This window comes from Nuphar pumila, chromosome 6, assembly GCF_984573655.1.
Source record: "Nuphar pumila chromosome 6, dmNupPumi1.hap1.1, whole genome shotgun sequence".
Classification (NCBI taxonomy): Eukaryota; Viridiplantae; Streptophyta; class Magnoliopsida; order Nymphaeales; family Nymphaeaceae; genus Nuphar; species Nuphar pumila.
Genome location: NC_143254.1, coordinates 105891657 through 105904594, shown reverse-complemented (window position 1 = coordinate 105904594; position 12938 = coordinate 105891657). Strand labels below are relative to the sequence as shown.

Sequence of the window (12938 nt, the reverse complement as noted above, 5' to 3'; positions counted from 1 at the left end):
GCAAATGAGAATCGTTCTCACGAGCATGAGACAAGGATTTCTTCCTAGGATTCTCATTTGCGCCCTACATTACTTTATGGCTATTCTATATTTTTCCCTGGCATAGATGATGATCTTGAACTTGAATAAAAGACCTTGCCCATTTAAGTCAATCACAAACCAATGATCAAAAGGAGAAGATCAATAGATTTTATCAAGAGAGCAGTCATCCTTCATGAGTGCAGCATATCCAACATTCACCAATATTCAAGTGTAGCAGAAGATTCATATTCTTACATGAAGGGGTAACATGATAAGATGCAGCTTATTTCACTGCTCTTGTGAAATGATAGAGATCCATTTCCAGATCAACTACCATGCAACTACACAACCAAATTTCAGAGGGCAGGATTTAGCTTCACAGGACACGAGTCAGAAAGGACTAAGAAACCCAAAACAATCCAGTGCCAGATCAAATAGGCAATTCGAAACTAAAGTTTACCATTTTGAACAAAAAGTTAAGATTGTGCAGGCCTTAAGATTTGAATCACAAAGAGCTCAACATCCAAGCAAGATGATTCAAATATACAGAACCAGAGCCCAATCTCACAGCCAATCAAAGACACCTCAGGCCAATTCAGCACATAATTTGTATCAACTTCTCACAACATATAAGAGTAAAACTTCGTGGAAGCATAGATACCAGAAGAACCTGTTAAGTATCACCTCCATTCCCCAAAAACTTTGAAATCATCAGCCTTAGCCTTACTTTGCAGATCCTACCGAAAAAAGTTTGGTTTGAAAGACAGCCATTTTTGTATAGTCATTTGCATAATCCACGCAAAAATGAAAGCAATAAATCACACCAAACGAGATATTTCCCTTTTTCCTTATGGTACATCAAAATTGGGCCATAATCCATAAACCCAATAACTAAGCAACAACATATTTTCATATATGAGACAACAAAAGGACCAAGTGATCTAATCCATACCTCCCACCCCCTTGTATGATCTAGCACATACCTCCGGCCCAACTCTGCTCTTCAAATTCCAAGATATCTTTTGTCATTCTCCCATTCTGTGTTCCCTATGAGAGTGAATGCCTCCCGTTCCTGGATGGTGTAGACTTAATATCTGCTGGATTCACAGAAACTGGGCTTTCAGATGTATCAGAGCTGCTGCTTTCCCCCTTTTCTTTGTTTGACCAAAGCTTGTTAAAGATTTTCCTGGAGTTAAGAATCCCCCTCACTTTGCTGTTCACTTTACCACCATCCTTTGCATCCCCTCCAATCCTCATTGATGCCAACTCACCCTTTATGCACCTCAGCTCCTCTGATGTCATTGGTCCTGCATCCCAGTCGTCCTCTGTGTTGGTTGTTGCAGATCTTGAACTCCCAAGTGAGCCACCATTCTCAGGTGGGAGGAGGGTCCGTATAGCACAGGGCATATCCACTGTCCCAAGTCCCCCAGCAGCTCCCGCCCTTACCTGCTCAAAGAAGAGGACTTGGACCACCACACGCAGGGGGAGCCGATCATTCTGTGCAGCATGCATGCACGCATCTGTAGATAATTTCTTGCAGTCCAACAACCTGCATATCCTCTTCTTATCGCTCTTGCTCATTCCAGGATGCTCCTGCAGGTACAAGTGCATGTGAACACAATGAGAGATGCACCTCAAAGAAAAAAGGAAAAGATTTCTTTCTTTCACATTTTGTCATTTATAACCTATGTCACATGGGTGCAGGTGCGGGGATGCGGCACTAACAAAAAACCCGGGTGCGGGGGTGTGCCAAAAGTTGGACATAAATGATCCTGGGTGCATTGACTGTACCCAGGGTCAGGTTGACCGCATCGGGTGCGGGTGCGGCACCTAGTTGGAGAATCCCTGTGACATATACAGCAAAAAAATTTTCTTGGCAAAAAAATTTTTTTAAGTCCAAAAAATTGGACCAAAAAGACCCTGGGTGCGTTAACCGCACCCAGGGTCAGGTTGACCGCACCCGCACCCATGTCGCATTGACGCGGGTGCGACACCCTGCTAGCCGAATCCCTGTGACATAGTTTATAATCATTTTTAAGCTTAACCAATTCTACAGATAATTTAAAGACATTTTGAGTAAACAAAAGCTAAATATGCCATTACAGAACAGCATGGATGGCGCACGCGCGCGGGCGTGTGTGTGTGTGAACACAATGACAGATGCACCTCAAAGAAAAGAGGAAAAGATTTCTTTCTTTCACATTTTGTCATTTATAACCATTTTTAAGCTTAACCAATTGTACAGATAATTTAAAGACATTTTGAGTAAACAAAAGCTAAATATGCCATTACAGAACAGCATGGATGGCACGCGCGCGCACGTGTGTGTGTGTGTGTGTGTGTGTGTGTGTGTGTGTGTGTGTGTGTGTGTGTGTGTGTGTGTGTGTGTGTGCAGAGAGAGTAAAAGTTCTTAGTGATTTTAAACATAGTCACATATATCGACGATATTTTCAAAATATCATGATATTATCGCTGTATTTTCATCAAACGATATTATAGGTAAAATATTGTGATATTTTAAAAATATCACCAATTTGATAATAGCATGATATTATCATGATAATATCACACTATTATCAATTATTGTTACTGTTTTAATTTATTTTATACATCTTAAATATGATTTTCTTCTTTATTTTGTATTTTTTAGTTATTTTTTATTATATATGTATTTTACTATATAAACATGATAGTTTCTTACTTAATTTTGTTATTTTTATATATTTTTTAATTTTTTTAAGCCTCCAGATTTTCCCCAGATTTTTCTGAGATTTATCACCAAACCTATAATATTGCAGGAAAGAACCGCACCAAGATATAGCCGATACCGATATTTCTGACTATGGTCTTAACCTTTTTCTAAGCTAAGACTGAAGCCTACCCAGATCTACTTTGAACCTACTTTGCAAGTTAAATTCCTAGACATATCATCCGTCCACTCGAATTTAATAGATTAATTCGGACAATGACATAGATGGCACTAACTTTTGGCAGAATACCAGAACCGGCTGCAAACTAGAAAAAATGACAATTTAGCAAATTAAAATTTTCTTGACAATTTTGCCCTTTTTTCGGCTGAAAAATCAAGCACCTTGGTTGAAACCACTTGCCTGGTAGTCCTATCATGGTGCTTGATTTTTTCGATAAAACCAAGGCACTAATTTTTCGGGTGATAAAAGGGCAAAAAGGAAAAGGAAAAAAAGTCGATTGATCAGTTTGGTCATATTTTCTAGGTCACCACCAATCTTGGTACTGTGAACAAAGCTAGTGCCATCAACATCAATTTCGGATTAATTTTTATTCAAATAGCTTACAATAATTAGTGAGCAAGCATTAGTATTGATAACAAGGATTTTACCTTAAGATACATGTCAATTGCTTGATAAAGCCCATCATGAACAGGGCGTGCAGCATCTGGCACCATCTCCGCAAGCTCAACAAACTTGGATAGAGAAAGATTGGGGTCATGAGCAATCTCAGTAAGGTATCCATCCATGACCTTTGCCACTGCAAGCTTGGAAGCATAATAAACAGAAGGGGATGTCCTGCTCTCATCAGGCAGCAGCTCATTGTGCACCACCGGGTGGCCAGTCCTAGCACTCAGCTCCCATATTAAGAATTCATGGACAATGTTTTGCACGAGGTCAATGTCATACATCCCATTCTCACTGACAGGTGCTGGCATCAAGAGATCAACGGCAGCAGCCTCATCCAGCTGCATGCCTATTCTCTTCACAAGTTCTCTCTTTACAATCTCACTGATGTCTAGCAAAGTCCCTGCTTTCAAAAGCTTGAGCAAGAACGTACAAGATACACTTCCTTTCTCTGAAGGCAATAACCAAATTATGGTTTCAACAAGTGACTTTTTTCTGGTTGCTTCACTTCCATGGAGCTGATCCCTGCCAAAAGCAGGAAGCCGCCTTAGTGCATAAGCTTTGAGCGCATCCCCAATCAAGTCAGATGACATCCTTCCCTTTGATTTGATAGCTACAATCACCCGCTTGTAGAAGTCAATCTCAAGCTCGCAAAGATCCTCAACCCACCAGTCATTTGGAACTGTTATTTGTCTTTGCACTCCATTCCAATGAGGGTCAGTGCCATTTTCAGATGGAAGCTTCTTCCTGTTATAGCTGTAAGACCAGTCAACCCTGGTGGGCTCAACAGATGCTTTAGACGCAATAGAATCAACACAACGAGCCACCACCTTCAGTTCTTCAGACCATGGAAACAGAGACCTTGTGGACTGAAGGACAATGATGGAATCTTTCCAACTCCTGAAGACGCTCGAACTGAGGAAAACTTCAATTTTGTAAATCAGGTTGCCTTTATCAACTACCTCATGCATTTCCAAGTACTCAGCAGCACAACGAGCAGCAACAACATTGTAAGCATTTAGCGTGACTGTCATCCCATAACAGAACTTTGCACAAATCTCAAAGGCTGAAGCACCGCCAGGGATGTCAGGAATGTGGACTTCATCATTGGTTTCTTCATTGTTGTTGGCCACTAGCTTTTGCAACCGTGTGCTCTTTGACAGAAGAGGAAACTGCATCATCCAAGGGAATGAAAGTTCAGCTTTGACCCCAGATACATAGATAACAGATCTTAATCATAATGCATGATGTTGAAATAATGGGCTTCACTTGATTCTAGATGAAAGATCAGGTTACCTTGCAACTGGGGTAACAATTTGTCACAAACCGAACAAGAGTTGGTTAACTATATAATGAAAAACTGAGTTTTTGGAGGTGTATGGTAAGGTCAATGCCACACTCAAAATGTCAACCATGATTTTAGCATGCACCAATTTCTCACACAGATATTCCAAATATATACCAACAGTAGAAAAATAAATTGTATGGCACACAGAAATTTTGTAGGGTTCACAAGAGATTAAGTCAATACCTTGTGCAAATAAAACTTAACATCACCAACACTAACAATGAAGTCGGTAGCCAACTCCGTAGCAACATACCTGCAATTGAAAGATTTGATTGATCAAGTCTTCTATAAATATACTACAATTTCTATCCTAGTAAATATAGTATGCCCCAAGAAGGGCAGCTACAAACAATGTGCATGTGAAGAAAAGCGAGCATTGCCAGGAAGCAAACATGACATGGGCACAAACAGCTTATCCCAGACATTTAAGAGCAATCCACCCAGTTTCCTTGGTTATCATGAGCCTTTATAAATTAACCAACCAGAACAATGTTTTCTCAACATAATGTGTTTCTACTCACAAATGCAAAATGAATTCCTGGCCACCAAGTTATTCTGGGTGCTGCCACATATGAACATACTATATGATCTATAGGATATAATGGTATACAGTTTCTTTCCAAAAAAAAAGATCCAAGGGTACAATTGGGTTGTGCATGTTGTGTGCACATGACTCCAATTTAAAATATTTTCAGTAAAATATAAAGAAAAAATGTTAAAAACATAAAAAATGCTTCTAGCAACAGCATAAGACATCTCAGCCGGTTGTACATCCAAATTGGTAAGAATCTTCTCAAAGGATTAGCATATCTTTCACAGATTTACTACAATGTCCATGAAAGGTGCAACCATAGTATTTTAAGAACTCTCGGGATAGAAAAAAATTGGTGTAACTTCTTTTCTTAATATTGATGAAAAATTATGTGCATCAATGACAATACAAAAACAACAACAACTACGCCTTCATCCCAAAACAATTGGGGTCGGCGATATGAACCAAAAAAGAAAATCATTCTGGGTCTTCCATATTTGATACATGCATCAATGACAATCATGTATCAAATATCTTAAATACAATATTAGCATATAGCTAATCTGTTTGGGTATAAGAAAGAAGTTCCACGTCAGAATACATTAAGAATACCCAATTGTACTCATAAGACCACAGGCTTCTATGAATCTGGAAAAGACATCTAAAACACATAATAAAGTAACAAACACAGAAAATGTGCCATTGCCCGTCCAGACCAGCAAAAGAAAAGAGGGGGGAAAAAGAGCAAAACTTGAATTTGCTACTAGCTAAAATGTCAGCTTGTAGAATAACATATGGTGGGCCTGAGGGGTTCCTATGATCCCTATCTCACCAATGAATCAGAAAACTTCACATCAAAAGGTGAAGGTATGAAGATATGTCCAAGGCAGGAATACTTATTGATGATAGATAGAGGAGCCGCACATCAGAAATAGGGAAAAAGAAGTGTCTGCATTAGTTACTAGAGCTTTGTAAAGGAAAAAACTTTGCATGTGCACATCTAAGATGTATTAAAGCAGTAGGCATATCATGTTGCCTAAAGCACGACATTCACTTCAAGAAATATAAGCTGTTCCTTTCTGATAGCACGGCTGACCTTTACCACACCCTTGCCATGGTTTCTTGACCTGATATATGTACAGAAAATGGCCTTGTGCAAACGTTTGACACCAAGGACCACCAGAAACACATCAAGCATCATCCAATCACAACAGATAGATGTAGGCCCCAGTTTGGCAGCTGCTTTTAGAAGAAAAGCAACTCCCTTGGGAAAAAAATATCACAAGATCTTGTAGAAAAAATGTGCTCCACAGCCCAACTACCACACTTCAAGTTTCAGCTGTATGCTAGCCACATCTCACAACTCTAATATTAGCCACACGTTGCAACTCTGCTTTCTCAACCAACTCCCAGAAGGTTCTATGGACCACCTGAGTTGTCATCACAAACATCAACTACTAGTCCACATCTGTAGCCGTTACAATAACTAGCATCCCTACATGGTCTAACTTTCTAAGACCTCTCTATAAATTTTAGCAAGTTTACCCAACTAAAGGAGAGATTAAAAATGCTTGCAGAAATTTTTAAGGTAACAAGAAAAATCAGTTTAGGTTGAATTCATCAATGTCAAAATGATTAACCCACTCAATGCGGTATTCATGAAAAAGAAGGTTTCTGTTTATGGGATGATTATGATCCAAAGAGTAAATCAGAGATAAGAGTTTTTGGTGTTTGAGGGGTGAGTGAGAGAGTAGCGAGCAAAGAATATTTTGTATAAACAAAATCCTTTAGATATTTAGATTAGTGGATACCTTAAACACAAAAAGACAAAAAACAACCTCGTTGAATATATGAATAGATCTTTTTTTATATCTTACTTTCAGTTTCAGGACTTCTTTTTAAGTTCAAAGTGTTTTTTCTTTCCATGGAAAATATTGAAACCCCATTAAACAAATATCACCCTCATATGTGGAAGCATATGAAAAAGAGAATAGAGAAGTAGCAATACCACAATAAAAACAACAGAACTGAAAAAGAATCTTACTGATATCAAATTATTCAAATTTAAAAATATGTTGGTAATAAAGATCAGCACTAATTGAAGGGAAAAACACAAAACTAAAGATCAAATTTCAATCCCCAGATATTACAGCAGACATTTAAACATGTGAACACACCTATACTTCTGTTGGAATTTTTTTTTCCAAGAGACTATATATTAAATGCTGAGAGTGTTAGATTTAGCCACTTAATCTTTAAAACACACATAATCCCAGAAAACAGCCCGAGCTGGGTCTGATTGTGTTCATCAAAACTTTAACAGTACCAAAATTATTGCCATAAGTTATCAAGTTCAAGTCCCTTAAAGCATATTGCAACAAGGTAAATATACAACGTATTCACATCTCATCCAAAAATATAAGGATGTGCACAAGCACGAGCACCACCTAAAGAAAAACTAGAACCAACTCTACATTTAACACATCAATGAGGCTACAAAGAGAATGGCTAACACCATAAGAATGCGAAGAAACACTATACCATCCTCTAAACAAAACACCCAGCTCACTCATGCTAGGAAACTAAACTTGCTACAGGCAGAGCAACAGCCTTGCTCTGGAATGGTGGTATTCTAGAAAAATATCATCAAGAATCAAGTTATATACTATCATTACAATCTCCAATGCCTGCACTAACCACATACTACTTGAGAAAAAAGGAAAAAGGAATGAAAAAGAAGAAGCTTCCACAACACACACTGTGTGCAGCTAAGAATGTCATCTAAGATGTTCCTACAAATATACCTTATCCATTCAGAAAATGCAAAAGGCCATCTTTCGGAGCAAGGAAACATATCTAGACTGAAGAGGCGTTCTATACGGATCCAAGGGACTAATGCAGGTAAACGTTCAGAAATTTTCAACTCTATACTCAAGAAACAAACAGACCCGCGACGCCGACAAACATCTTCAGGGTTAAAAAAAGAAGGAAAAAACCTAAGAAAAGGTCAAATAAGAAATCTAAAAACCCATGTCACAGCATTACTTCTTGACTCCCAAAAAGGAAAATCAGATCAACATATAATGTATGCATGTTTATGAAAAAAGAAAGACAGATAAAGCAACACCAGGAAAGCTAATAAATCATCACCTCATATTGCTCCCATCGCTCTGAAATGAGTCTGGCTTCGATCCAAGTTTCATAAACTTCATCTTGAAACTGCTTGTGCCTTTCCTTTCAGGGAGCTTCAATACTATATGAGAGAGAGAGAGAGAACCTTCAAAAGGAACGCTCAAATCAGCAGCTACATCTCCGGATGTCAAACATCCGGAGATTATAAAAACAAGGAAAAAATAGATCCCCAAAATAAATGAAGAGAAAACAAGTATCCTATGAAGGTGGACGATGGTGAAGAAGAGATTCAACACCTTTGACAAACAGGGACAGAGCAAGGTGAGAGAAAGGGAGAGAGAGCAAGATGGTCCTTAGTCAGGACTCAGGAATCCAATCTTTTTTTTCTCTTTTTTTACCCCTCCAAAGATGCTGCTGCCAGGAGCTTGTTTCCTGACTCTACAGCAGAATCCACAGGCTGCGGATGAATGGTCAGCGAAGGAAACATTTACAACGGACACAAACCACTAAAAAATTGCACAACCTAGCGACACCCACAAGCACAAAACTGACACACACACCACCCTTGCCATATATTTCCTCTTTCCCATGTACTCCCACCCCTCTCTAATATTAAATAATACCAAGTATCTCGCACATCAATTTTTCAAAATCCCAACCACCTAAAATTGCCCACATTCCTCACTCCTCTCCATCACCCATAACACCGACTTCAGATTACAAGATTGCACAAGACCCACCCTTTTTTTTTTCTTTTTCTTTCTTTCCTACTTTCTGCACCCACTCCAGCAATACCAAAAATGCTACAACAGAAACCCCAGAACTTAAAGGTTATACCATCACCATCTTAAAATATCAACATCTATAAAAGAAAAAAAAAAACATGCTCTTCTCTACTCAACTTCAGATGGTAAGATCATTAACTACAAAACTCAGCTTGCTTGCTTAGTCCAGCTTTTCACTTCATTCCTAAGATCTCTTGATACCCAAACTCCAAAGCCTCATTTCTCATCACCTTCCACTTGACGTTAAAACAGTAGAATCAGACACCACAAAAGCTAAGGAAGACCCCGAAAGCCACACATCCCATCATCTGTTCCAGCATCACCACATGCCACGGAATCAAGAACCCCAACAGAATCACAAAACCAACTAACCCCACGACCCCAAACTAGGAAAAGCACTCAAGAGGGGAAGAAAAGAAACAACAACAATCCAACGACCCACCTCCCCACTTGCAACAATCACGCCAAAGGGACCCCAGAAAACGCTAAAATCTTGAACACCTAATTGCACAAACTCTGAACCAGCAAGAGAGAATCGATCCCCAAAAAAGAATAACCCCTGAAACAGGTCAAAGAGGAGCTCGAATATTCCCTGTCGATCAAGGCGACGCCACCGGGCCTCTGCACGGCGAGTATGTGGCAAGCAGACAGCAGAGGGACATAGAAAACCCGCCCCTGCAGGGGAAACTGAATAGCAAAGTATTCCCAACCCCCAACGACGAGCGGAAAAAGAGGAAAGCCGGGAATCCGAGAAACGGGTTTCCCTCCACCACCGGCTACGAATGATTCACAAAAAGCAAGGCCGAGAATGTCCTCTCTCTCTCTCTCCTCTCTCTCTCTCTCTGCGTTGCATTCGAATCTGCATCCAAAAACAATAATAAAAATAAAGAGTTTCCTTTTATTACAGAAAAAAAAACTCTAATAAAACCATTGTTAAACCCCAAATGATTCTTCACGCGCACCATTGAAGAGACCACAGGATATGTTGAACCGCAGCACCAATGGACACGACGACACGACATGGTGAGATCTTTTTCCATTTTATTTTTAACCTGCGGAATTAATAAATCTGAGACTGGTGCTTAATTTTTTTAATGTTTTTCGTCGGTAAATATATAATAAACAAAATTTGTTGCCTACACTCAATGAGTGGCCAAGCTAGCTCTCCAAAATGGATTGAGGAGATCTGTTTATTAGGAACATCCCTTTGGATCAAATGATGCAATCTAAAACACACACTCTTTTCGATTAGCAAATTTTGATATATTGTGAGTTATTAATTTTTTAAGTTCTTAGAAAAGCTGCTTACAAAACACAGGGTTTGATTCTCAGGAAATTTAAGAAATAGTTTTATTAAAAACTATAATTAAATGAGATGTAAGCCACATTTTTAAAGATCGCATGAGATAGCTAGATGGCTAAGTGCATACAATCATGACTGTCGAGTAGAAGCTCTTGAATTGTTCAAGTATGGCTCGTTTTTGTGGCGAGCCAAGCCTAGTTCAAAGCTCATAATCAGCTCGAGTTAGACCAGCCATGTTCGAGCTGACTTGTTTATAAAAAAAATACATTATTTTTTAGCAAAAAAAATTTAGGGTTACAAAAACATACATGTGAAATCCATCTAAAATATATTTATTATTACCTAATGAGCTTATATAAGTTGAGCCAAGCCTACTACCTGTTGTCCATATTCAGCTTGCCTAGCTTTCTTTAGGAGTTTGAACGAGCTCTTTTAGAGTTGGAACATGGGCTGAGCCACCTGTGAATTGTAACGTTTCCCAGCCTTAAGGGGGCATTTGCATGTCACTAAAACTGAGGCTTTTTCAGGAAAATGCATTGACAGACATGCATTTTCGCACCCCCACCACGACCAAACAAACTGGGCACTCTTTTTTCCTCACGGAAAAGGAGCCCAAAATCCACGATAACCCCCACTTTCAGCAGAAAGGGTTCCTGTGGGGTGGCCCGATTCCTTTTCCGCAGAACGTTACAGGCAAACACCCCCTAACAGTCCCTACGAGCTTGTCACAGCGAGGTTATTGCCTATGTCACAGGGATACTTCAATCCACTCTCGTGTCATGTTATCTTATGTACACTGTTCATAATCGAAAATTTGACAAAATTGATGTATCTCCTGTCCATGTGATATAGGTTATTTCCAACATCCCTTGAATATTATTTTAATATTTCTTATAATTTATATCTTAATAAGAGTTAGTAAAAATATATTTTTCAATATTAAAATACTAAGAAATAGTTTTTTATTCATTAATAAGTTAACAATTTTGTGCCACTATATCTTGTTTTTCAAAAAAATTCTGAACTTGCAAGTCGAACCTACATATCGTGTCATGTGGTACCCGTATCATTATGACACAGTTATCCCCGAGTTTACGCATGGGCTTTTTGGAAATTCACAAAATTCTGAAAATGGGTCGCCGTTATCAGGAAAAGCTGGGAATTGTTTTCCCTTACTTTTTCCATTCTTTTGTTACTGTTTGCTTTTTTTATTTTATTTCTCCCTTTTCTTTTTGCTTTTTTTTTTTTTAGTCTGCACCGTTGGGCACGCCAATCTGACATGTAATTAGTCGCAGATTTCTTCAGCTTCCATTATTACCCTCACTTTTCAGAACATTTACAGGGGAGTCCATGCTGCATGATGATGACAATCGGAAAAGGTCAAAATTACCCTCTTTTCTTTCACAATGGACTGAAAAGTGATCAATGTCTATAACGAAAATACCCTCGAGTTTGTTCAAATCACTGGGTTTTGTTTTTCGTAACAGAGCTAGGACTGTGACAAATATGGGATATATTTTGAAAATATCGCAAAAAAACGTGATATGTTTTCTCACCGTTTTAAACTTCAAAATACAGCGATAAATTCAAAATATTATGGTATTTTCGTCAAAATCTAAATATTTTATTTTTATCTCGGTATTTATGTTTTAGTCGCGATATATAACAAAAAATAGAGAAAGTTAATTGCTTTAAATTTAATTGTTTTTAGATAAAGACTGCTTTAAATTTAATTAAAATACACTAACAACGTTATCTTTGGGTGAATAGAATTTCATTAAACTTTTATTTAATGCATCGCTCTCTCTCCTATTAAACCGTCCTCTCATCTCATCTTCCAAGAACACCAAAGGAGTTTTCACAAATGCATCTTTGTAAAGTGTTGAAAATAGAAACTGTTTCTTAAAAAATATTTTGAAAATTAATGACCTTAAATGTTCCTTAATCGAGCCTGAAAATTAAAAATTTTGAATTATTTTAACTAAAAGTTTAGAATAAAGAGATAGACATCTTTATCAATTTTTTGAGACACGAAAGATCTCGATTATCTCCAAGTTGAAAGAACGTGAAAGTGTTTTTTTAGGAAAAAATCAAAACATCTCCAAGTTGAAGGTTGATGTGATGAAATTCTCGCCAAACTTCAATAAAAGAATTCATTTTTATGTCTCAAAAAGTGCAAAAAGTATATCGCAGATATCAAACTGCCAAAATTGTCAAAAAATATTTTTTTTCATTCAAAATTTTTTTATCAATATATTTTTACTACTTGCTTTCATGAAATTAAGAATATTTCTTCTCTCTTTGTATCAAGGAAATGAATAGCTTCTTTGAAGAAAAAAATCAACAATATTACAATTTGAATTTGACTCTTGAATTCATAGAGTTAACCTCGTTAAAGAAAATACTTTAGGTAAAAGAAAAAATATCTTTTACACATACGTGC

General features: G+C 37.9%; 1 protein-coding gene across 4 annotated transcripts; it reads right to left on the bottom strand.

The window, feature by feature from the left end:
* Positions 1-811: 811 nt before the first annotated feature.
* Positions 812-10259, bottom strand: LOC149835552 (phototropic-responsive NPH3 family protein NPY4-like). 4 transcript variants are annotated; one of them, XM_090008580.1, is made up of 5 exons: positions 10155-10259; positions 8426-10051; positions 4927-4996; positions 3380-4567; positions 812-1614 (listed from the first exon to the last, which is right to left on the bottom strand). In XM_090008580.1, the coding sequence occupies exons 2-5, from the start codon at positions 8485-8487 to the stop codon at positions 1069-1071; spliced, it is 1866 nt and encodes a 621-aa protein (XP_089864706.1). In that variant the 5' UTR covers positions 8488-10051; positions 10155-10259; the 3' UTR covers positions 812-1068. The 4 variants fall into 4 exon arrangements, with proteins under 4 accessions (XP_089864706.1, XP_089864705.1, XP_089864708.1 ...); XM_090008579.1 differs by having other exon boundaries at positions 8426-10187; XM_090008582.1 differs by lacking the exons at positions 8426-10051; positions 10155-10259 and adding an exon at positions 6372-6447.
* Positions 10260-12938: the final 2679 nt, after the last annotated feature.

Excerpts from the sequence above, each read along its gene's own strand:
- LOC149835552 (XM_090008580.1), bottom strand. The coding sequence starts at position 8,487 with ATGAAGTTTATGAAACTTGGATCGAAGCCAGACTCATTTCAGAGCGAT. Across the intron at positions 4,568-4,926 it reads TTAAGTTTTATTTGCACAAG|TTTCCTCTTCTGTCAAAGAG; the intron begins GTATTGACTTAA and ends TGGATGATGCAG. Across the intron at positions 1,615-3,379 it reads CAATTGACATGTATCTTAAG|GAGCATCCTGGAATGAGCAA; the intron begins GTAAAATCCTTG and ends TTGTACCTGCAG.